Source organism: Condylostylus longicornis, unplaced genomic scaffold (assembly GCF_029603195.1).
Source record: "Condylostylus longicornis isolate FDR11 unplaced genomic scaffold, ASM2960319v2 ptg000018l, whole genome shotgun sequence".
Taxonomy (NCBI): domain Eukaryota; kingdom Metazoa; phylum Arthropoda; class Insecta; order Diptera; family Dolichopodidae; genus Condylostylus; species Condylostylus longicornis.
The window spans coordinates 12,191,092-12,218,405 of NW_026577987.1; the positions used below are offsets into that span (position 1 = coordinate 12,191,092).

General features: G+C 27.2%; 2 protein-coding genes across 2 annotated transcripts; both read left to right on the plus strand.

Annotated features, from left to right (window-relative positions):
- The first annotated feature begins 540 nt into the window (after window positions 1–540).
- On the plus strand, window positions 541–27,314 carry LOC129606528 (transcription-associated protein 1). The gene is made up of 22 exons (XM_055516886.1): window positions 541–618; window positions 840–1,178; window positions 1,236–1,421; window positions 1,488–1,685; window positions 1,746–1,912; window positions 1,973–2,069; window positions 2,159–2,297; window positions 2,353–2,561; window positions 2,616–2,779; window positions 2,864–3,323; window positions 3,390–4,007; window positions 4,068–5,460; window positions 5,518–5,813; window positions 19,003–20,308; window positions 20,386–21,087; window positions 21,169–21,319; window positions 21,384–24,222; window positions 24,288–24,468; window positions 24,539–24,897; window positions 24,952–25,074; window positions 25,128–26,423; window positions 26,488–27,314. Exons 2-22 carry the CDS (start codon window positions 864–866, stop codon window positions 27,070–27,072), a joined length of 11,784 nt encoding a protein of 3,927 aa, XP_055372861.1. The 5' UTR covers window positions 541–618; window positions 840–863; the 3' UTR covers window positions 27,073–27,314.
- LOC129606529 (guanine nucleotide-binding protein subunit beta-1-like) lies at window positions 9,063–11,551 on the plus strand. Its single transcript, XM_055516887.1, has one exon. The coding sequence runs from the start codon at window positions 9,657–9,659 to the stop codon at window positions 10,680–10,682; it is 1,026 nt and encodes a 341-aa protein (XP_055372862.1). The 5' UTR covers window positions 9,063–9,656; the 3' UTR covers window positions 10,683–11,551.

A 27,314-nucleotide genomic window follows, 5' to 3' on the forward strand; every position in this document is an offset into this window, starting at 1 on the left:
ACATATTTGAGGTTTATTTTGTACATAAAAATGTTAAATCACCTTCAGCGAATCAGAGAACAACTGTAATATGTAACTAAAGACTTGCCTCAATTACTTATGTGGATATATTCGTATAGTTGGCAATCCTCTGTTATTAGTGCTCGGAACCAAACTTGTGTTTTTTTTTCTTTCTTATAAAGTTGCAAGACACTTTTTTTTAATTCTTGAATAGCTTTGAATTTTTAATTTTTTTTATTTGATACATATCGTAAAAAAGTCCATATCGTAAAAATTTAAAAATGCTTCTGTTTTCAAGTATATAAGAATATGCAGTTGAATAATGAATATGCAAAAACACATTTTAAAAATTCTTTTTTATTTTAATTTTCGACATGTATGCTCACGCTTATGTGCTATATGTAAAACTTGAGTTATCAATATTTCTCACTTTATGTCACTAGTAGTTAAAGTCTTAATCGTTGGCAACTAGCTTCTCAATGTTTTGACATACACTTTTCAAAGTGAAAATATTAAAAACTAAATCCAAACAAAAACATCATTTTTAGGCGTTGTGTTAACTGTTAATCGAAACTTTTTATTTTGCAAGTTAAGGTCAGAAAAATATTTTTTTTCAAGGTAAAAACATCAAAATCAATTTCAACGAAGATTTTTCTATAAAATGCATATAATTTTCTGAATCTAAAAAAAAAACAAAGTGCAATTTTCATGTAAATTAGCATTAAATTTTGTTGATTTATATTGATTAAAAAGAAAGGTTAAATTTGATCAATTGTTAATGTTTGTTATTTTAATATGAAAAATTTATTGTTATGAAAAATATTTTATTGTATTTACAGGTTAAATATAAAATAAAATAAAAAATGTCGGCGGGGTATTCACCCGCTGTTGCTTCTACATCAGCCGGTGGAACCGGTGCAGCAGGAGTAGTAGCATCAACTGGACCGCAACTAGATGTTGCTCAGGTAAATACATTTCGGACTTACGTAACTATGTTGGGCGATGCAAGCGCAAAAGATGATATAAAATTGAAGGCAGCACAGGAGTTAAGTGAACACTTTGAAGTTATTGTGCAAACACCAGCTTATCCATCATTTTTAGAACACTCAATGAAAATATTTTTAAAGATATTGCAAGATGGCGAACCACAATTTATATCTGAGAACTCTACGCAACATGTAATTATAAGTTATTTGTGAATTCTGTTATGAATCTAATTGCTCTTATATTTTTAGGTCAGAAAGTTAATTTTGGAAATGATTCACAGGTTACCCATAACTGAGAACTTACGACCATACGTTAAGCCTATTATTTCACTTATGTCTAAGCTATTACGGGTTGATAATGAAGAAAATGTTTTAGTTTGCTTAAGAATAATAATTGAATTACATAAACAGTTTCGTCCTCAATTTAATCCGGAGGTTATTTAATAATAAATTTCTTATGCAATTGTATCATTATATACTTTCACTTTTTTTTTTATATAGATACAACATTTTCTCGCTTTTGTTAAAGATATTTATGCAGACTTACCTAAACATATGCCTCAAATTTTCGAACCATTACAACAAATTAGAGTTAAAGATTTAAAGGAAATAGATATTGAACAATTGCTATCAGAAACCTTTACAACAAGAACTATTCACGTTGAGAAAACGACAGAAACGGGAACTGTAACACAACCGGTATTAACCATATTAAAACTAAAGGATAAAATTCACGAATAAAAATTCATTTATTTCTAGTTTAATCTTTTACCTAAAGGTGTTTTGTCGCTCCGAGTTTTACAAGAGCTTCCTATTATAGTTGTGTTACTTTATCAACTATATAAGGGATCAGTACATCAAGAAGTAGCAGATTTTGTACCTCTAATAATGAATACTATTACATTGCAACCATCGCCAATACAGAGGTACATTTTTATTAAATGTATAAATAAATTTGTGCTTTAATCTATTTTCATTTACTTTAGAATGTCACCTCATTTTAATAGAGAAATTTTTGTGGATTTCATGGGGGCTCAAATAAAAACCTTATCTTTCTTGGCCTATATTGTTAGAACATTTCAGGTAGTTTGTTTGAATAAAAACTCAAATAATATTTCGTTAATTTCTTTTTATATTCAAAAAATATTTCGTAAATTTGTTTTTATAATAAGGACGCAGTGGTCAATCATGCACCTTCTGTAGTAAAAGGAATGCTCAGTTTGATGCAGTTATGTCCTAAAGAAGCCGCCAACTTAAGAAAAGAATTATTGATAGCCGCAAGGCATATATTTTCAACTGAGCTGAGATTAAGTATAATTTAAATTAAAAATATTATGTATGTATATAATTAATTGTTATATTTCAGAATTTATACCATCTATAGATAGACTTTTCGATGAAGATTTATTAATTGGTAAAGGGGTAACAGTCGATTCAATTAGACCCTTGGCATACTCAACTTTGGCTGATTTAGCTCATCATGTTCGACAAAACCTGTCTTTAGACGTAGTGGAAAAAGCGTCGAATTTGTTTTCTAAAAACGTACATGATGAATCATTGGCTACAAGTATTCAAGTACTTAAATTCAAATTTAAAATTATGCTTTTGTATTCAGTATGCTTTTTATAGACAATGTCATGTAAATTATTACTAAATTTGGTAGATTGCATTCGTATCCATAGCGAAAATGAACCAGTTAAAGCGAGAGAACTTCTATTAACACTTTTAAAAGTGTTCACATTGAAATTTCAAAGTATTGCGAAAGTACAACTTCCATTAATAATGCAAAAATGGTAAAAAAATTTAGTTTAACTATTCATTATGTTCCATTTTATATTAACGAAGTTCATATTATAAAAAAAACATTAAAATTTTAGGAAAACTATGAAAGAACAAACAACCGGTGCAAATAATGCTAATGCAGCTCAATCACCTACTATAGTTTCAGAAACAAAAAGTGATGGCGTTAATTTAGAGCTGCCAGCTTCAGAACAGTCTTCAAAACTTTGCAGCATTGGGTTTCCACCACCACCCAGCCTGAATGTCGCGGAATATCGTAGTTTAGTCAAAACGTTGGTTGGCGGTGTGAAAACAATAACATGGGGTTTTATTAGTTCTAAGCCAGTAATATTTGAAAATGCAGTTCCATCTCAAGCAAAATTTTTTCAACCACATGAACTTAGAATTTATATTGATTTAGTTTATTGGGCATTGGAAGCTTTAGATATCTACACAATCAATATTCCGAATCCCGCAATGAATCCTAATATAAAAATGCCTAATCAAAATCCAAGAACAAAAGAAGAAAAAGAAGTTTTGGAACATTTTAGTGGGATTGTAAGTTCTTGTTTAAATTTGTTATAATCGATTTAAAATTGATTTTCATATAACTTTTAAATTTAGTTTCTGATGATGAGCAGTCAAAATTTTCAAGAAGTTTTTGCTACAACTATTGATTATATGGTTGAAAGAATTTATAAAAATCCTGCCCTGCAAGTTGTAGCCAATTCATTTTTAGCTAATCCAACAACTTCACCACTTTTTGCGACAGTTCTTGTAAAATATTTACTAGAGCGAATGGAGGAAATGGGATCAAATCTCGAAAGATCTAATTTATATCTAAGACTTTTTAAGTTAGTTTTTGGAAGTGTGAGTTTGTTTGCCGCTGAAAATGAGCACATGTTGCGACCCCACTTACATAATATTGTGAATCGTTCAATGGATTTAGCGATGACTGCCAAAGAACCGTACAATTATTTTTTATTATTGCGTGCTCTATTTAGATCTATTGGTGGTGGAAGTCACGATTTGTTATATCAGGAGTTTTTGCCATTATTACCCAATTTGCTGGAAGGATTAAATCGTTTACAAAGTGGTTTTCATAAACAACACATGAAAGATTTGTTTGTAGAATTATGTTTAACTGTTCCCGTTCGATTGTCGTCTCTGTTACCGTATTTACCAATGTTAATGGATCCTTTGGTATCAGCTCTCAATGGATCTCAAACTCTGATTAGTCAAGTAAGCATTGTTTTTAATTTTATTTAAACTTATGTAATCAAAAAAAAACTTTTTTTAAAGGGCTTAAGGACATTAGAACTTTGCGTGGATAACTTACAACCCGACTTTTTGTACGATCATATACAACCTGTAAGAGCAGATTTAATGCAAGCCCTTTGGAGAACTTTACGTAACCAAGACAGTGCAGCGTTGGTTGCTTTTAGAGTTCTTGGTAAATTTGGTGGGGGTAACCGTAAAATGATGATCGAACCACAAAAACTGGAGTACAATGATAAAGATTCAGTTCCACCAGCTGTTGTCGCATTTTTCCAAGAACATAGAAAACCTATAGATTTTCCGGTTGATAGAGTTATAGAAACTGCATTTCAGGCTTTAAATTCCAGCACTACGGACATATTTTATAGACGTCAAAGCTGGGAAGTTATAAGATGTTTCATTGCAGCCTCAATTAGTTTAGAAGATGACAAACATACATTGCAGAAATTATTTATGCATCCAAGCTTTGTTGAAGGTAACATAGTTGGTTTAGCCGCAGCTCAATACAAATCACAGGAAATGCAAGCGCGTCAGACACATCAGTCTGCCCTAACTGGAATGCTCGTAGCTGCTGCAACTAAAGAATTGCGGGAGTCAGTTTTTCCGGTAATGGTTGCTGTTGTTCGACACTATACAATGGTGGCGATAGCTCAACAAGCTGGACCTTTTCCTTTCAAAATATATAATACAACCAATGGACTCGATCCACTTGTCTTGATAGATGCTTTAGCTGTTTGTATGGGACATGAAGAAAAAGAGTTATGTAAGCCTGGTCAACTTTGCATAGGATTAATTTTAGAAACGGCAACTAATATCATGGGAAATAAGGAGCGTGCTTGTCGTTTGCCACTTATGCAATATTTAGCAGAAAGGATGTCAGCTTTATGCTACGAAAGACCTTGGTATGCAAAAATGGGAGGTTGCAAGGCGTTAAAATGCTTGTATCAACATATGTCATTACGTTGGCTCTACCAACATTTATTCTTGTTTCTAAAAGCCTTTATGTTCGTAATAATGGATTTAGCTGGAGAAGTGTCCAGTGGAGCTATCGATATGGCAAAAAGCTATTTAGAAAAAATGCTCCGGATATGTATGGTCCCATTAGATAAAGAATGTAAAAACGAAGACCTGATACAAAGTCAAAATAAAGCAATGTATGAAGTTATACATGAACTTGTACGCCAAGTAACAAGCCCTAATACGTTAGTTAGAGAACAAGCAATGTCTTCATTGCGATTGATAGCTGAATTGCAAAATAAGACTGTAACTGATGTAATGGATCCACATCGTGAAGTTTTAGTGGACATAATACCACCAAAGAAACATTTGCTGAGACATCAACCTGCGAGTGCTCAAATCGGTTTAATGGATGGTAATACATTTTGTACAACATTAGAACCAAGACTGTTTACTATAGGTAATAAGTTTTTTTTTTTTAATTTTTCATCGTCTTACATCTATTTTTGAATTACAGATCTAAATAATAGTTATCATAAATTATTCTTCCATGAATTAATAACTTTAAGTGATGCTGAAGATTCTACGTTAGCTAAATTAGATTGTTATAAAAATGTTAGCAATCTAGTACCACTACGTAAAAGTGCATTGCGAGCTTTGGCAGCATGCCATTATATAACGGATGGTGCATATAGAGAAAAAATTTTAACTATATTATTTAAAGTAATGGAAAAGAACAATCCCGAATTACAAGAAGCGGCGTTTGAATGCATGCAAAAATTTATTTCTGGTTTTAAGATTGATAAGGAAATCGTAAGTAATTTTTATTATATTTTATTGAATTTTTAAAATTCTAAAGATTGTATTTATTTTTCAAAGTTCATAAATGAAACTTAGGTTGATTTACCTTCGATTTGTCTTTGATTTGTGTTTTTTTACATAATAAAAATTCTTCAAACTTTGTAGACGTGCTTGATACTGAAGCAGATTTTTCTATGTTTACTTCTTTAATTTGATATTGAACCTTTATAAAGTATTTGTAATTGTTCCAAACATGATTTTTATTTTTTAGCAGTAACTTCTCCAGTTACTATTAACCTTTAATTTGAAGGTGTATTTGTTTTCACAGTACTTCACTCAAAATATAGGTTTCTTTTCACGCAATATTTTTCGATAATTTGAATATATAAACCTTACTTAATTAAAATCTATATAAATATTATATGGTAAGAATACATATTTAGCAAATAATACAATACTGGAATTTAAATTAGTATGTTTTTTTTTTATTTTTTATATTTTAAGGCTTGTTAAAGACCATTTTTCTTTGCTTTAATTTCTGTTTTTGATTTTCTGGTATATAAATATTTCATTAAATCAAAAACTGTGCTTATAGTATAGTGTTATAGTATAGTTCTGCATTGAGAACTGATTCATAATTTATTTTCTATACATTAATATTTTTAATTGATAATATTATAAGAAGTTAGAAAATTTAATATGTCAAGAAAACCTTTTGATTCTAAGAGATTGATATGTTAATAAGACCTTAAAACATTAAGAAGACTTTTACAAAGCTTAAACATTGATTGCTCATATTTATTAAAAGTTATATAAAAAGATAAATTGAAATAAATATAAACATTCGAAAAGTATTTTAAATGGGTTGTTACAAAAATAGGAACCGATTCGATCCATAACATATCTATATGTTTATTATAATATTTAATTAAATTTAATATTGTCAAAATAAGTAACTAAATGATAAATTAATTTATGGACAACAATAAATTATCATTCTTGTTTTAACAATGAAATAAAATATTTCACTTATAAAATTAATTTGTTTTCTACAGTACACTGTTCCAGTAGAATGATTCCCATGTAAATCCCATTTAAATATCATTGTAAACCCTAAATGAATTATATTATATCATCTAAACGACAGCAATTTCTTAATTTATTATTTGGTATAAAAAATTTTTAAACACATGTACTTTTGTAAAACATATTATATGTGTAAATGTGTTCCTACATTTATGTCTATTTATTATTAATTTTTTTTAAACACATTCACTTATCTCATAATATAATTTTAATTTTATCACGTTTATTGGATTTGACTACTCATATGAAAAAGTTCAATGAAATTTTATTGAGTCTTGAATACTTTTAATCTATGAATTAGTAACATATCTAGCTTATAAATAAAATTTTAGCGAATAATAATTAAAATGCATAAGTATATAGGATGACGATTGATTTATTAATTTAATATTTTTATAAGTGATAAAAAAAATTTCAGGATACAAATGGAAACTGGTCAATACTTTTAAATTGAGTAATAGGAAAAATTCAGTCAAGCGATTTTTCATGGGATCATTAAATTTGTTTATTATTTACCTTTTAATTAGTTAAATATTTCAATTATGTATAAATTGATAAATTTCTAAAATTTTATAAATTTTCAGTTTATAAAAAAATCAACCTCTTATAAGAAATGGGTGTTAAATATAAAAACTAAGAAACTGTCATAATATTCCGTAGGCATTAATTTTTCTTAAAATAAAAATTTTTATCCACAATTGTTTGTAAAAAATTATAAAAATTTGTATTCCACCATTTTAGGTTCTACTTGGTTTTAAAGGTTTTATTTTATTTGGCTAAAAAAATTTTTGTTTTACCAACATTTTTATTAAGATTTTCATTTGGTCATCAAAATATTACAACTCTTTCATTTTTACACAAATTTCAAAAGATTATTTTTGAAAATGTTAAAATTAAATAATCATCCATATTCTGTTGGTCGCATAACTTTACCTGATGGGTCGTTATTCAAAAATTTTCTAATTTTCTGAATAAAATCAATTCCAAAATTCGAAATTCTAAACTGAATAACAAAATTCTTTTCAATAATATCTCATTACTCAAAATTTGGGTGAATATGTTCATTTCCCTTTATATTCGTACAAAATCATTCAACTATTATAAGTCTTGTTCTCATCAATTTTTTACACATAAAAAGAAAAATAAAATGAAATGATCTACATTCCAAATATAATCTAACATTTGAATTAATATTGGCATCTATTTATATTCTATTTTTTCTATACGTTCTAAAAGCAACATAAATATTATTTGTAAATGGTTGTGACTGTATTGTTTTTAAGCCACATTACATTGGGGTTCATTAAAAAATGGAACAAAAATATTGTGGTCAATTGAAATATATTATTTGTAATTTTTGTTTTTTTTTTTTTAATACACATATTAAACAATTTTTTTTACATAAACGAGTTAAACATAAAAAATGAAATAAGTAATAAAACAAAAATGTAAGTGAAATTTACCTGATTGTACTACACAATGAACTATAATGCAATATTTGAAAAAAAAAAATAAAAAACAAAAACATATAAAACAAACAAACGATCTGTTATCAACTCAAATGAACTATGCTGAGTCCATGCTATTTTCTGATATTCTCTTTCTATTTTTCAATTGTTTTTTATTTGCACTACTTAAATACGTTCCATTGACTTCATTACTTATCGTTTATAATGTTTATTTAACTGAAGAGAATTATAATGTAACTTTTTATTAAATAATTTATTTGTAAAATATTTTGTAAAAACATCGCTTTTAAATTATTTATAATTTCAATTTTTCTGTAAAAGAAATTTCTTAAAATAAGTCATTTTCGCATAAAGTGTCTTACAAAACCCGATTCGAATTGTTCTTTACCATTAATCAATGTTTATCATTTATATTCTGTTAAAGTTACTTATGATTGTAATTAATAACTTTCGATAAATTAGTACATATTTTATCGCTATTTAATATCACCAAAAAAAGCTTTACAAGTAAAAAAAAAAAGCTCTTTTCAAAAAATCAGTAATCTTATGTTCGTCACTAATTACGGTTTAAAAAGTGTTCGCGTCAAATTAAATTTAAATAATTTGCAATAATTGGAGTATTTCGACCAAAAAAAAAACTTTTAAATCAATTATTCAAAATTTCATCAAATCGAAAATAATGCAATAAGCAATTTATTTAAATAATGCTTTAAATTAAATTTAAAAAATTTAAATAATCCTAAATCTGTATTACGACAAAAAATAAAGATTATGGTTGTAAATTACTAGTAAATTGATTAAAGAAAAGACATAATACATAGTTTTCGATGATCCAATAAAACAATTTCCTTTTTTTAAATATAAAATTAATTAATTAAGAATACAATCGTCATAGCAATTAAATTGAATCGAAGGGGTGCCGGAATGATAAGTTTTTAATTGCAATATTTTTGATTACTGATATATGTGTGTAGTTGCTATTCAAATAGATAAGGCAGGTGACGATGATTGTGATTCAAAGACAATTTCAATTAATTTAAAATAAATATCAAATATATGAACTATATGAATATTCTAAAATAATATAAAAATAACAAAAAAATTTTTAAAAAGTTAAAAGTTTAAATTAAAACATAGTTAAAATATTTAACAATTAAAAAAATATAAAAACAGAAAAAATAAATATTATCTTTAATAATATAATAAGCTTACATAAACTGGAAAATTACTTCTATAAACAGAAAAGGAAAATAGAATAATAAATATAAATTTAAATACAATATATACATATAAAAAAAAAATGAATGAACTTGAAAGTTTACGTAGAGAGTCCGAATATTTAAAACAAAAAATTGCCGAATCAAAGAATTTAATAAATGACACTAATTTACAATTTGAATCAAGAAAAATACCCTCGGTTGGACCAATACAATTACGTACCAGACGTGTATTACGTGGTCATTTATCAAAAGTATATGCATTAAATTGGAGTAAAGATTCAAAAACATTAGTATCAGCATCTCAGGATGGTAAATTAATTATTTGGAATGGACAAACAACACATAAATTAAATGCAATACCATTACATTCATCATGGGTTATGACATGTTCATATTCACAAACTGGAAATTTAGTTGCATCCGGTGGTTTAGATAATTCATGTTCTATATATAATTTAAAATCACGTGATGGTAATGCTCATTTATTGAAACAATTACCTGGTCATAGTGGTTATATATCATCATGTAAATTTTTGGATGATAAAAAAATATTAACAAGTTCAGGTGATCGAACTTGTGCTCTATGGGATATTGAAATTGGTATGCGTTTAAATCAATATATTGGACATACTGGTGATGTTATGTCATTATCAATAATGGATTTAAATCAAAATATTTTTATATCGGGCGGTTGTGATAGTTTAGCAAAATTATGGGATTTACGTACTGGTAAATGTCAGCAAACATTTTATGGACATGAAAATGATATAAATTCAGTGAAATTTTTTCCAAATGGACAAGCATTTGGTGCTGGCTCAGATGATTCAACATGTCGTCTATTTGACATTAGATCTGATCATCAATTAAATGTATTTGCATCAAAAACATCATATTGTGGTGTAACATCAGTATCATTTTCAAAAAGTGGTCGAATATTTTTCGGTGGTTATGATAATTTTAATTGTGTATTATGGGATACAATTAAAGGTGAAAAATTAGGTATATTAGCTGGGCATGATAGTCGTGTTTCATGTCTTGATACAACTGAAAATGGTACAGCAATAGCAACTGGATCATGGGATTCATATGTTAGAATATGGAATTAACAACGAAATAATAATTAAAAATATATAATAGGACTGAGAAAAATATTGATAAAATAAAGAAATTTAAATTAAATTAAAAATTAATATATTAAGTATAAAATATTAAAAAATAGTTTATATATTACGAAAAAAGAATCAACATATTGTTTCAAAGTAGTTGATTAGTACGAGTATTATAATATCAATAATTTAAAGTAAAAATGTTTTGAAAAAATAAAAATTTTATTACCTTCATTCATCATACAACTGATAATTATTGTCACAGTAACTTGAATTTATTTCAAAATCAAATATATATTTATGTTGTTTATCTAAAATATGCAAAATAATTGAAATTTACAATAAATTTTCTAAGAATGTATACAAGTATTTCATGAATCCCGTGCGGGTGTTCTATAGTACATTTTTTTTTAAAATTAAATTTTTACAAAAAAGAAGTACACGTGCATTATTTACAAATGCGTTTAAATTAAAAATTCGAATAAAATTTAAAAAATTTAAATAAAAATAATTTCAAATTATCATTAAATATAATTTTGAAGGGCACAAAATTGCAAGAACAGTATTATTTGAAATAATATGTACACGTTTTATACGTAAGTCCAAATCAACTGGACAAAGAATAAATTGTTTTATGATGTTTTCAAATAATTAATTTAAAACTTTTTAATATAATAAATAACATTTTCGGAATTTGAATCAAAAAATTATTTGATGGAGATAATTATAAATAAAATATTTATAATTTATAAAAAAAAATTAGAAAAATTTTTAGGAACATAATATGAGATGATATGAATTATCAGTATCTGATGAATATTGTACGTATATAAATTATATATAGAAATATATGGATATATACATAATTATAAATGCAACTTCATATTTAGAATGCTCAAATAATTTTATATGATCTTAAAATATTAAACTAGAATCGGGCAAAAATTAAATTTTGTTGCTTGTTCGTCAATTATTTTCTCTTTTGGAAGACTGCAAAAATATATTTATTAAACGCTTAATATTCAATATCAATAATTGATTTTACATAAATTTGCTTTAACATTTCTTAAAATAAAATATAAATTATAAAAATTTATTATAAATTTTTTTTATTCATTGCATTCTAAATATTCAAATGTTTTGATGACATAATAATGTATGCCTGTATGTGTATGTTAAAGAAAAATTTCTTTTTAAATTCCCAGCTTCAATTAAAGAAATTTTCGTTTATAGCTGCTATAGTAGTTTAATATTCAATTATTGTTAAAGGGATTTTTATAAATTATTGATACTGAAAAAAAAATTTAGAGCTTATTCCAAAATTTGTACAAAATATCGTGTTTTAATTGCATTGCATTAAACTTTTCATATGGTTTTTGATTTTTAACAGTAGCCCGAACTTTATAAAAATCCCTAATATTTTTAATTTAATTTAATTTTTGTTATTATTGTAATTTTTTTTTTCTATTTAAACAAAATCTTACTTTTTAATTTTCATTTCCTCTTAAGTCAATTAGCATGTATTATTTATGTTAAAACAGTTTAATATTTAAAATTTTATGTTGTTTAATTTAATAGAAAAAAAAAAAAACAAAACAAATTGTTTTTTTTTTTTTTTTTTTTTGTTTTTCCGCAAAATTTTAAGCATTTATTTTATAAACAAGAATCGAGAAAATGAAAATAATTTAGAAAATTTTTGTATCTTTAATACGATAAGATTAAATAAAAAAAATATATATATAGAAAAGTTTATAAAAAGCGATAGTATTTTTGTCTTTTTTTTGTTGTAATATTTTTTTTACACTTAAATTTTGAAATTACCCTTTAATTTATGATGCATAATTACGTGATTTTCATAGCGAAAAAGCACATCATATGTATTCCAAAAAAAAAATTGTTGGTAGTGCGGTCCTGTTAGCTCTGTTTTTAAGTTTAAGTAGATACGATTTTCATATTTTCAACACAATAATTTAATTTATTTTTTTTTCTAATTATTTTCTTTTTACGACTTTTGATTTTTATATTTTAAAAACTAAATTTGTTAAAATTTATTTCATTGGAATATATTTTATGATCGCGAAAATTATGAAGCATTTCAAAACAATAATTTTAAATGTTACTTGGTTAGAGTTTTCATTACGTAACAAAATTATGATGTTTTCGATTTTGTTTACACATATTGGTAAAAAATACTCGTCAAATCGTCAAAAATGTAAATTGAAATTTTTCTTAAACTATTTCTAAAATAATTTAGTATTAAAAATACGTGTATATATGCATGTATTAAGAAATTAAGAAATTAATTGTTGGTTATTAATTCTCTTGTATTTATTTTATAAACTCATAACACGCTTTAAAAAAAATCTAATGCCTAATAAGACAGTTAATGCAAACTAAAAATAAAAAATGTCTGCCTTAAAGTATTTGTATAAATATATTGAAAAAATTTGCTAAAAACCCTGAAACTTTTTAGAAGTTATGAAGAAGTTATGAACTTTCTTATACCACAATACCACTTCGCATTTACAGAAAATGAGTAATGAAAAAAAGAAGTTATGACGCAAAATTATGAAAAATCAAAAAATTTTGTAAATAATTAAGCCGAATTAGTCAATTTTCACCATGCCTCATAAAAAGTTTTTTTTTTCAAATCCAAAATTTAATTATTATTATATTTGATGACATTGAAAAATATTTTATCGACGACTTTTTGTATACACACATATACATACATATTATGTACGTTCAATATTTACCTTATTTAAAATTCTTAATTTTTAAAAACAATACATATATATACATAGTAAAATTATAGAACAATTAAATTAACACATGTTTGGATTTTTTTTTTAAATGAAAATTTAAAATACTTACGCTCTGACATGTACACAAAAACATATACTTATATATTGGCTTATATATATTTATATGTATATAAATATCTGTTTCTATAAAATGAAAAATCTTGTTAAATTAAAATTTAAGTCAGGCATTAAAAACCTAAGATATTTAAATTTAATTATTTTTGAAGTGAAAAATTACTTTTTCCTCTTATAATCATTTTATATCAGGAGTTTTAAAGAATTGCGGAAATAACATATTTGGATTTAACATGAATTCCAAACTAAAAGAATTATAGAAAGTACAGTGATCGATCAACTTTTAACAATTTTGGGATATAGTTGTATAAAGATTAAATTTAAATCAATTTTAAAAATACAAATAAATTATTATTTAGCCTTAGTAAATTAACTTTGAAATTTTATTTTATAAAAACAATGGGCTGTAATTTTTTGGTTCTGTTATCCAAAATTTTATAATATCAAATTTTAACAAATTGCAGACTAAACTATACAAGGAATTTTAGAATTTCTTGAATTTCATTATTAAAAATATTGCCTTATTCAAAAATTTAAAAAAATATTAAATAATAAAATTGAGTATTGTTTTAAAATTACGAATACAGTAATTCCACGCATATAATGTCATCGCGACATAAAAAATTTCCTCGTTTTTAGTCAATTAAACATTGCTAAAAGTTTATTTTTTTTTATGGATAGTTCAAAATTGAAGAGTTCATTTTCTTTATACAAAAATGAAGTATAAATCTGGGTTTGAATCGTTTCGCTTGAAGTTGAAAATTTTCAGTCTCAAAAACGACTTTAAGTTAGTGATTACCGTAATAATAAAAATTAGCTACGGCAATTTCTTTTATAAAGAAAAAAATTATAAATGGAAAATTACTCAGCCCTGCTCAAAATAATTTTAAAAAGTTTATTCTAAATTGTGAATTTTGTTTAAATTTGTGTTATCGTCTAACTTAAAAAATATTCAATTTCTTATCAATTATGATATGATTTTAGATTACTAATATTGCATTTAGGCGGCAAATATCTCAATTATCTTAGAGAATTTTTCTTTTTTTAAATTGTGATCGTTATATAACAAAATCTAAGCTGATTTTGTATTACTAATTGAGTTGAGTAGAATTAAAATTTAAATAAGTTTTGTAGTTTTAATTTTCATAATAATAGAATTTTTGTTCTATATGCTTTTAAATTTGTCTGCGAGACGAAATTGAAAAATTTACTTGAAAATTTAAATTTTGATATTGATATGACTATATATCTAATTTTGTAATACATATGCATGTATATACATATATTATTATATGCGCATACATACATTGTATTATCACACCTTAAAATATTTACTTTTATAGAAAAAAAAAATATTACTTCCATCGATTTTATTCTAATGATAAGATAATACAAAGGAGTATACAATATCTATACTCTAATTTAGACTCTAATTCTAATAAAATAAAAAATTTTTTTTTTATTTTTATCATTTTATTATTTATTTACTTATTGACATATTTATGTTAGAAACCAAAAAATAAATCTATTAGTTTTCGCACAATGTGTACAATATGTTTTTTTATTAAAAATATTTTGTTGTGTCGAAATTTATTTAGTTTATAAATAATAATGAAAATATTTTCAAATTTAATAAATTGTAGGCTAAATTTTTAATAAGATTAATTTGAAAAACGATTATACTATCTGTTATGGCCCCTTCAATATAATTAAAAATCGATTAATTATCGAAGGCAAACACTATTTAAATTTAACTTTTACTCTACGTTTTACGAAGATTAAAACAAAATGCAAATTCTATTTAGAGAATAAAAATTTTTATAAAAATGTTCTAGTGATCATTTTTAAAAAATTAATGCCTAATTTATAAAAAAAAATAATGCATAAATCTTAAATTTATTCAATGATATCCATTGTTTCCATTTATATATGAAAAGCAGCAAAAGAACATAATAGGCAATTTAACTGCAATTTCGACCGATGATATCATTGTCTAAATTATTACTAAGAATTATTACAAATAAGTAAGAAATATAGTTCAAAATTAGGGCTGCATTTTAAAATTCAATTGCTTTAATTTTAATTTTAAATGTAACAAGACATTAAATTAAGGCATATAGAAATGTCCTATTACTATTTCCACAAATTAATTAATAATAATATTAAAATAGATGTAATTCATTTCTTAATCAATAGTTTCGATGATTGACGTTACCATGTTAATTATATCCTCACATTTTCTTTTATATTTTTAATAATTTTTTCACCGTTTCATCTTTTAGAATAAGTTTTTTAAAAATTATAGAATTTTATAAAATTTATAGAATATTTTACAAAATATTCTGTATAATAAATAAATTTAAATTTAAACGCCGAACTGAGTTTAATATTTGCAATTATATAACCTTAAAAACAAATATTACTTTATTAAAGTAAATTTTTTAATGAATATTATAAGATTGAATATTGAAAATTTTTTCCAAATTACTAAAGACATTAAAAGAGAAGGCCTCTTCATAAACGCAATATATTACTAATGTATATATAGCGAAAACTGCGCTATATATGTATATGTTATGTTCATAAACAAATGTAACTAATCTATAGTTTGTTCATAAACATTACTAAATTTTCACAATTAAACGAAATTGGTACGAGTAGCAATTGGTACGAGCAGTTTATATGGACTGTTTTTTTTTTTCGTAAAATATAGTCAAAAATTGATTACATATTCATCACGTTATGTTCTTGCAGTATTGCGTTTATGAAAATCTTTATATGTTTATGAATATACCAATTGTAAGTCATCAATCACTTAAATTACTTTACTAACTTAATGAAATTTTTTTGAAAATTTCTCTGCACCTCTATAAGTTTTAAAATTTCATTTAAATTATTCAAATAGAAAAATATTACATATAAAAAAATTCAAAGCTAATAATTTTTTATTGTAAAATTTTCAATAAATGAAGTACGAGTACTATAAACTCTAAAAAAAAAAGAATTGGAATAAAAATTAAAAATGCATTTTATATGGAAACTTGTTAATATACAAAACAGAGAGAAAAAGATTAGAGCACTTTCGCTACAAATAAATATTTAATTTGAGAGATAAACATTTGTTTTTTTTTTTTGTATTGTTATTGTGTTTACGTTTTTTTTTTCTCAGTTTTTAACCTTCAAATGTGCTAATTAAGTTTACTTAAATTTTTATATTTTTCATACAATATCATAGAGTTTTGACGAAGATTTTGTTTTACTTCTATTCTAATAAAAATAAAATTATACTTTATATTTATTTTGTTTTTGAAACGCTTCAAATATAATAATTAGAATTTCAAAAATAATTTTAATCAACGAAAAATATTTATATTTCAAAGATTAGTTTCGGAAAATAAAAATTCGATATTAAAAATTTTCTCATTTGCCTCAAGTTCTATGTCTCCTTTTTTTCTTTCTTGCTAAATAAATAAAATCTGAGTATTTGAGAAGAGGGTTTCGGGTTAATAGAATTTTTGTTATGGTAATATTTGCTATTGCAATTTGAATACTTAATAAAAGAAAAGAAAATTTTTCACTTAGACTTATCTTCAGTGAAATTTTCCTAGATTTTCTAGACTTTCTTATCTAGAGTTTCAAACTAAGTATCACATATAGAAAAATGTTTTACAATGATTAAATTATTATTTACAATGAACAAATAAATATTTGACAAAATTGTTAATAAGAATAATTAGTGCCGAGTAAATTCAGTTTAAAAATTGAAAAGCATTTTTTGAATGAAAAAGCATGAAGAACTTTGAACGACTCGTACTAAAACTGATTTATGCGTTGAATTTAGCCTAATGTTTTTAATTAAAAATTAATTTTTTTCTTTAGTTTAGGAAGTCTTTTATCAGTTTCTATTAACTTTGTAATAACCAAATATTTGAAAACACTATTTTATACTGTTGTTTTAAAAACAATTTGGTCAGATTTTTTCGTGGAAGTGTTTCTCTTTTTCGACTTGAAATTTAAATAATGGGTTTTCTTCTTCATTTGAACTATTTTTCTCGTCTTTTAAAAGATATTGTTATTCACATTATTAATTATTGTTCTTATTAAAAAAAAAATATTTTAGAATATTGTCATAAATCTCATCACATTCCTCAAGTTAAACATATGATTATTTTCTTTCGAGATTTAAAATTTAAGTTTTTAGCATTTTATTATGAGAATTTAGTTGTAGAATTTTTTAGGTATCAGCTATTGTCTACATTACTGAAATTATTTTATTTTCGTCTCATTACACCAAAGTATACTAAACCAGTCTTTACCTTCGTTTCTTATATATGCTATGGCTTTAATAAGTTTTTACAGAAATTTTATTTATTTAAATTATTTAATAAAAAAATGAAAAAGAAAATGTAATAAATGTGGCCTCTGTTTACGCAATTTTTTACCATGACGAACAATTAAGGTCTTATGCATATAGTACATATAAACAAATTTATATATTTTGTTAAAGGCTATTTTTGTATGCTGAAAATAGAAATTCTCACATCATTAAATCGTTTTCCTTTTACAATCTCTAATTTAATAAATGCATATGTGCATATGTCAGATTAATTAAAAGCTTTTTTTAATTATTTCATTTTTACCATCCCATACTCTAGAGCTAGAGAGTTACTAGATTGTAATATATTTTAATTTGTTTTTTCTTACTGATTGTATTTTATATAATAAAGGAGGTATTGTAATCATACTTAATATCCAATTTCTTTTTGATCTGAAAAGTGATTTCTATGAACGTTTATTTTCTGATATTTGTAACAACAAATGGACATTAAATAGAGATCGATTAAAACAGGACCGTTATTAAGAATTAATTTTACTTTTTTTGGATCATAGGTTACCTTTTAGCTATATGAATTTAAATATGTATGAGATATTACCGTGGGTTTTTTTAAATGGAATTCCAAAATTTACAATTTGTTCGGTTATGTGATGTTCACATCAAACTTTTTTTTGTTTTAATTGTGCGTTTAAGTGATGTATTTCTTAAATATTAATTTTAAGTTGTAAGAACTTTCGATCAATTCGAATTAATCATCGAATCATTCGATTCAATTCGAAATAAAATGAACCTTTAATAAAACTTCCGAAACTGTTTAACTAAAAAGAATCAATTTAAAAATTTTCACTGGAAATCAAAATATTAGGTAAATAAATAAAAAAATATTCATTCTGAAATGCCTGAAATACCCAAAATATTTTTTAAAAGACATGCGATAAATCGAACTTTTTATGAGATTATGCTGCTTTACAAATCTTTTTTTACTTGTTTTATAATTTATTAAATTTAATATGTAGAATAATTATTTTTTTTTTTTTTTGAAAATTTGTTAGTTTTCTTTCTTTCTTTTTAATGCAAAAATATGGTTTCTATTCTTATAATAAAGATTCATAGTGGTATGAGACCATTACTTTTAACACTTGGTGATTATCGTAATTTAACATTAAATGGAACAAAACGACTCTCATATTTAACACAACTGTTCCCGTCCATGTTTAATGAGAAATTATGTGAACAATTATGGCAACACATTCAAAAGATGTTAGAAATATCGATAGCAACAACTAAAAATCAACAGCAGCCAGCTAATTTCTTAGCGGTTGCGAAAACCGGTGATTATGAACAAAAAGTAACTACATTGATTGGAATATTTCATCAGATACCAGCTGCAACAGCGAAATTTATTGATAGTTTATGTCAATTAGTATTACAAACAGAAAAAAGTTTAATGATTGAACCCTCATGTCCATATCGTGAACCATTATTTAAATTTTTAATTCGATATCCAAATGAAACATTGAATTTATTTTTAAACGATATAAATATTGTAAATGCGCAATGGAATCGATTTTGCATATATTTATTAAAACATAAAGATGGTCTACCATTTAGAAATGCTATGCAAACAAATAAATGTTCACGTTTAGTGCAATTATTATATGCAACAACAGCAGCATCTGCTGGAACAACACCACCATTAACAACGGTTCCACAACAACAGATAACGTTTATGACAGAACAACAAAAATATGAAGCACAACATCAAGCTGTTCTAATTGTATTCACATTAATGGAATGTGATGAACAATGGTTACCACAACAAAATGAAATTATAATAGCATTAAAAATTTTATGGCAAAATAATTTAGGAAAAAATTTTGACAATAATATTGCATGTGATTTTTGGCATTTAATTGGAAAAATATTATTATTTTATTTTTCACACAACACAAATGATATCGATTTATTATTTCAATTATTACGAGCACTGTGCATGCATTTTATACCGGATTTTCATTTTCTTCGAGATTTCCTTCAAAATACGGTAGCCCAAAGCTATACAGTTGATTGGAAGCGAAAAGCATTCTTTCATTTCGTTGAACAATTTAATAATCCAAACAATCCCTTAACAGAAGAATTAAAAGCTAAAATATTAACTTCAGTGCTAATACCATGTTTTGCAGTTAGTTTTGATAAAGGTGAAGGTAATAAGCTTATTGGTGCTCCACCAGCACCATATCAAGAAGATGATAACAATGTAGTATCAGTATTTATAAGTAAAGTATTTGATCCAGATAAACCGTTTGCAAATGATGATGCAGTGCGTATTGCCTTACTGCAATTCGCATGTTTATTAGTTGAAAGAGCATCACCGCATATTCATGATGGTGACGCAAATAATAAAAGACAAGGTAATTTAAAAATATTCAATCTTAAAGTAAAATTAAATTTTAATTTGTTTAACATAAATTGTTTAATATTTGTTTAGGAAACAAACTTCGACGTTTAATGACATTTGCCTGGCCATGCCTTTTAACTAAAAACTGTGTTGATCCAACTGCTCGTTATCATGGACATTTACTTTTATCACACATCATTGCTCGTTTAGCAATTCATAAGAAAATAGTAATGCAAGTTTTTCACTCATTATTGAAAGGACATGCATTAGAAGCGCGTCCTGTTGTTCGTCAAGCATTAGAAATTTTAACACCAGCCATGCCACTTCGAATGGAAGACGGTAACACAATGTTAACACATTGGACAAAGAAAATTATTGTTGAAGAGGGGCATGCAATGCAGCAACTATTCCATATATTACAATTAATTGTTCGACATTATAAAGTTTATTATCCTGTAAGGCATCAATTAGTTCAACATATGATTAATTATATGCAACGTTTAGGTTTTCCACAAACTTCAAGTTTGGAATACCGAAAATTGTCTGTTGAACTGGCCGAGGTTATAATTAAATGGGAATTACAACGCATTAAAGAAGACTCTAATGAAACAAGTGTCTTTGATGAAGATGATCCAGCAAATTTATTACTTTCTGGTGCCAGTACGGGAGGGTCAACTGATGTCAAACTTTCTGCCTCTGGTGCTGCAGTGAAAAGACCATACGGTGATGATCTAAATGATAATAGAAAAAAACTTGCCGTTGGGCCAGATGGACAACCAGTTCAACAACCTGGTAAACTAGTTGTTACTTTTCCAAAATGCATTAAAAGCTAATTTTCGCTCACATTATTTTTTTTGTATTTACTCTCATTAGTCAACCAACCAAAATCGGAGGGTTCCAGTAGACCAATTGATAAAATGCACTGTGATACTGTTTTAAGTTTTTTAATTAGGCTAGCGTGTCAAGTTAATGATGCCCAGCCCACGCCAGGTATTGTATCTCCTGGTGAAGCTTTATCAAGAAGGTAAGGTTAACTTTGAGCATCCCGATATTTTTGTTTGCTAAATGAAAAACTAATTGTTTAACAGATGTGTAATGCTTTTAAAAATGGCAATGAAACCAGACGTATGGCCTCAGCCATTCGACTTGAAACTTAGTTGGATGGATAAAGTATTTGCGAGCATAGAAAATCCACAACAATGTAATTTCGGAAACATTTGTACGGCTTTAGAGCTTTTAACATTCCTATTAACCATACTAAAGAAAGAGCAGATATTAAATATCATCCGGCCAATTCAAAAAGGATTATCAATTTGTGTTCAATCGCCTAATACACGTGTTATTAGATTAATGCACGCTCTACTTTCAAGGTTAATGACAATATTCCCTCCCGATTCATACCACAAACATGAAGAGCTTGAATCTTTGTATTCAGTAGTTAGTAAAATGATACAAGATGGATTGACAAATTATGAAAAATCACCACAACCAAACCCATCATCGCTATTTGGAACTTTAATGATATTGAAAGCATGCTGTAATAATAATCAAAGCTATATTGATAGATTAATGGTTCCATTTATGAAATTGTTAAATCGTTTGACTAAAGATCATTTAAGTGGATCGCAACCTTGTCCCACCGCACAATGTACTACACAAAATGTTCAAGGTGGTACAAATACGGAGAGTGGTGGTCCTTTAGCACTAGAGCTATTAATATTGTCATTAGATTTAGTAAAGAATCGAATTGTTGTAATGGGTGTTGACATTAGAAAATTATTCATTGGAAGTATTTTAGTGGGTTTGATTGAGAAAAGTGCCGATGTTAAGATAATTAAATCAATTGTTAAAATGATTGAAGATTGGATGAAAAATAAAAATCCACCAATTACAGTTACTCAAGCTCCCACTCTTCGAGAAAAGTCAATTTTATTAGTTAAACTAATGCAGTATGTTGAAAAACGGTTCTCGGATGATTTGGAATTGCAAGCCCAATTTTTAGAATTGATCAACTATATCTATAGAGATGATCAATTGAAACAAAGTGAGTTAACAGCAAAACTAGAGGCAGCATTTTTGGCAGGTTTGAGATGTTCACAACCGGCTATTCGGGCTAAATTTTTTGAAATTTTTGATGGATCAATGAGAAGGCGTCTTCACGATCGCTTGCTTTATATTATTTGTTCTCATGCTTGGGATTCAATTGGACCACATTACTGGATTAAACAATGTATAGAGTTATTAATTCTTACTGCTAACACAACGACACAAATACAAAACTCAAATAGCAATCACTTAGTACCTAGTATTTCATCAGTAATAAATTTTGCTGATTCGGATGAAAAAAAAAATTTTGTTATTTATACATCATTACAAAATGATCCTCAAGACTTATTTGAATCTGTTGAAGATAAGGAAGATATCTTTGACATGGATATGAGCGTTGACGGAAACATATCACGTCGTGAAGATAGTGAAAGACCTGTCGCAAACAGACAAGCTGTGTTGACGAAATTAATTAGTCGTCAATTCGAATTTTTAGAAGCAAATAGAAAAATATGTACAGAGCAACTATTAATAGCGACAGCGCAATTATGCCACATGGATAGTGACTTAGCCGAGAGAATTTGGTTAGATATATTTCCCAAGCTGTGGTCAATATTAGACGAAGGACAACAACAAGCAATCGTTCGAGAAATTGTACCTTTCCTGTCGTCCGGTACACACGTAATTCAAAGAGATTGTCATCCAAGTGCTATGAATACATTTGTTGAAGCATTGTCTCACTGCCATCCACCGATTTATATTCCTCCGAACTTATTGGCATATTTAGGCAAAGCTCACAACCTTTGGCATCGTATGACTTTGACATTAGAAGAAATGGCACTAGATTGGCCTGCAAAAAAAGAAAGATATCAGGAACATTCAGATATCGATATTAGTGAATATGATTTGGTTGAAAACAGCCAGTCGACAATATTTGATCCTTTGTCTCATATGTATTCAGCGTTACATGAAGAAGATCTATGGGCCGGTCTATGGTTAAAATATGCTCAATATCCTGAAACTAATACGGCTATTGCTTATGAACAAATGGGTTTCTTTGAAGAAGCGCAAGGAGCATATGATTTAGCTATGACTAAATTCAAACAGCAACTGGCAAATGGTCCAACTTCTTTAGAAATGAATAGTGAATTATTGCTTTGGGAAAATCATTACATTAGATGCGCTAAGGAGTTAAATCAATGGGATATCTTGCTTGACTATGCGCAAGCTAACAAAGATAAAAAATCATTTTTAATAATGGAGTGCGCTTGGCGGGTTCCAGATTGGCCATTAATGAAACAAGCTCTAATACGTGTTGAACAAACAAGTCCAAAGCAAGAAGGTTATAAAGTTAATTTATATAGAGGTTTTCTTGCTATACTGAATCAAGAAGAGCAACAGTTAGGAAATGTAGAACGTTATGTTGAAGTTGCTTCAGGATTATGTATGCGTGAATGGAGACGTTTACCCCATATTGTCTCTCATATTCATTTGCAATATCTGCAAGCTGCTCAACAGATTATGGAATTACAAGAAGCGTGTCAAATTCACCAAGGTTTATTACAATCTAGAAACTCGTCACTTCATGATATGAAAGCTATCGTTAAAACTTGGCGGAATAGATTACCAGTTGTTGCTGATGACTTATCACATTGGAGTGATATATTTAATTGGCGTCAACATCATTACCAAATTATCACCCAACATTTGGAACAACAGACCGAGCAGGGAAATCATACCATGTTAGGTGTACATGCTTCTGCGCAAGCTATTATTCATTTTGGTAAAATGGCAAGAAAGCATAATTTGACAGGAGTATGTCAGGAATCTTTATCTAGAATTTACACAATTCCTTCAGTTCCAATTGTTGACTGCTTCCAGGTAATGTGTAACAGTTTCGCTAGATTTTTGTAAAAAATTGAAATTTTACTTAATTTTATTTTTAGAAAATTCGCCAACAAGTGAAATGTTATTTACAAATGGCATCAGTAAGTGGTCGTTCAGAACTAAACGAAGCGTTAGATGTAATTGAATCAACAAATTTAAAATACTTCTCTAGAGAAATGACCGCAGAATTTTATGCTCTTAAAGGTTTATTGCTGGCCCAGACCGGAAGATCCGATGAAGGTAAAGCAATATATTCATAAAATTTAAAAATTGATTTCCCTAACCGAAACTATATCAATTATTCCTTTAGCTAACAAAGCATTTAGTGCCGCTGCCCAACTTCACGATGGTTTAACTAAAGCTTGGGCTCTTTGGGGTGATTATTTGGAGCAAATTTTTACCCGAGAACCCAAACAAATTTCATTAGGCGTAAATGCTATCACATGTTTCTTGCATGCTTGCCGGCATCAAAATGAAAGTAAAACTCGTAAATATCTTGCAAAAGTTTTATGGCTTCTATCATATGATGACCAAAAGGCTTCTTTGATGGAAGCATTAGAAAAGTATGCAGTAGGTGTACCACCTTTAAATTGGTTACCTTGGATTCCTCAATTGCTATGTTGTTTAGTCCAGTATGAAAGCAGCGTTATATTAAACTTATTAAGCCAGGTAATTTGAAAATGGTCATTAAACTTTTTTGAGATTCAAAGCGTTTCTTTCTAGGTTGGTCGAATGTATCCTCAAGCTGTATATTTTCCAATAAGAACCTTATATTTATCTCTTAAAATAGAACAACGGGAAAAACACAAAAGTGCTGAGGTTTATTTGGCAAATAAAATGCAAAGTGTAATATTTCCATACATATTGAAAAAATTTCTTTTAAACATTTTAATTAATAGCAAGCAGCAACAGAGAATCAAAGTGCCCAACAATCTCAAAGCAGCGCAAGTGATAATATTCAACCACAAGTACAACAAGGTCAAATACCGATCCAACAAGGTCAACAAACTGCGACAAGTCAAACACAAGGTCCACCTACCATCGGTCCTATAAAGGCAACTCCTCCTATGTGGAGATGCTCCAAGGTCATGCATGTACAACGCGAAATTCATCCAACTATATTGAGTTCTTTGGAAGGAATAGTAGATCAAATGGTGTGGTTCCGTGAAAACTGGTATGAAGAAGTTTTAAGACAACTGCGGCAAGGTCTTATAAAATGTTACATTATTGCATTTGAAAACCGTGCTAGCGTCACTGAAGCTAATATTACGCCGCATACTTTACATTTTGTAAAAAAATTAGTTTCTACATTCGGAATTGGAATAGAAAATATTTCAAGTTCAGTTGCTTCAAATTATGCATCCGCTGCATCGGAATCCTTAGCAAGAAGAGCCCAAGCCACAGTTCAAGATCCAGTTTTCCAAAAAATGAAAGGTCAATTCACTTTAGATTTCGATTTTTCTACTCCTGGAGCTATGAAATTACATAATTTAATAAACAAATTGAAAAAATGGATAAAAATTTTAGACGCAAAGACTAAGCAGTTGCCTAAATCGTTTTTAATAGAAGAAAAATGTCGCTTCTTGTCAAATTTTAGCCAAAAAACTGCGGAAGTTGAGTTGCCTGGGGAATTACTTTTACCTGTTCCATCACATTATCATATAAGAATCGCAAGATTTATGCCTAGAGTTGAAATAGTACAAAAACATAATACTGCTGCAAGACGATTGTTTATACGTGGTACCAATGGCAAAATTTATCCTTATCTTGTAGTCAACGATTCAGGTTTAGGCGATGCAAGAAGGGAAGAGCGTGTTTTGCAACTATTAAGAATGTTAAATCATTACTTAGGAAAACAAAAAGAAACATCTAGAAGATTTTTACATATAACAGTACCGAAAGTGGTACCTGTTTCGCCGCAAATGCGTTTAGTGGAAGATAATCCAGCCAGCATTTCTCTTCTAGACATTTATAAAAACGGGTGTAACAAAATGACCATAGAGCACGACACTCCTATAGCGAAATATTATGAAAGACTGGCTGAAGTTCAAGCAAGAGGTTCCCAAACTACTCATAATGTGCTTCGAGATATTTTGCGGGAGGTACAACTAAATATGGTACCAAAAACTTTGCTCAAAGATTGGGCTATTAGAAATTTTAAATCAGCTACAGACTATTGGCAATTTAGAAAAATGGTAATTCCTATTAATAAATATTCATTCTTATTATTTAATTATTGATAAAACATATTTATTACAGTTTACACTTCAATTAGCCCTAGCATGTCTGTGTGAACACGCACTACATTTAACACGTTTAAATGCAGACATGATGTATTTGCATCAAGACTCTGGATTAATGAATGTTTCATATTTTAAATTTGATGTGGACGATTCAACAAGTGAATTAAATGGTTCAAGACCAGTTCCATTCCGGTTGACCCCAAATATTGTTGAATTTCTTTCATCAATTGGTATATCAGGACCATTACAAGCATCAATTGTTGCAACTGCTCGCTGTTTAGTACAACCAAACTTTAAATTACCAACGATTTTACAAGCTATATTACGAGATGAGATAATTGCTGTTCATAAAAAGCGCCTCAAAGACGAAAAGCCAATAGTTGATGCAAATGGAGAAATTATTCAAGACTCTCCGTCCGAAATTGATATGGAAAATATAATAAGTGTTGTAAATAAGTCTGTTCAGGCGATTATGCAAAGGCTTCAGAGCATTTCATATTTTGACAGTGTAGATTCAAACAAAATTGCAACATTAATACAGTTGGCAACTAAACCAGACAACTTATGCCGCATGGATCCTGCCTGGCATCCATGGTTGTAAAAAACAATTTTTTAATTTGATTTGATTCAGTTTGTATTTTAATTTCACTTTTATTATGAATTGTAGAAATTCATTTCTAAAATAAAAAAAAAAATATTTTACCTATTTTAATTTTAGAACGTGCTTAATTTTTAATCTCATATTTGTATTATGTATATTCAGAGTTTTGAATATTAGTTTTTATTTTAATATCTTCAACTTTGAACTTTTTAGAAAGTAATAAATAAAGAACAAAAATAAAC

Coding starts and splice junctions, on each gene's coding strand:
- LOC129606528 (XM_055516886.1), top strand. CDS start 864: ATGTCGGCGGGGTATTCACCCGCTGTTGCTTCTACATCAGCCGGTGGA. Junction 1,179..1,235: donor CTGAGAACTCTACGCAACAT/GTAATTATAAGT, acceptor TTATATTTTTAG/GTCAGAAAGTTAATTTTGGA. Junction 1,422..1,487: donor GTCCTCAATTTAATCCGGAG/GTTATTTAATAA, acceptor TTTTTTATATAG/ATACAACATTTTCTCGCTTT.
- LOC129606529 (XM_055516887.1), top strand. CDS start 9,657: ATGAATGAACTTGAAAGTTTACGTAGAGAGTCCGAATATTTAAAACAA.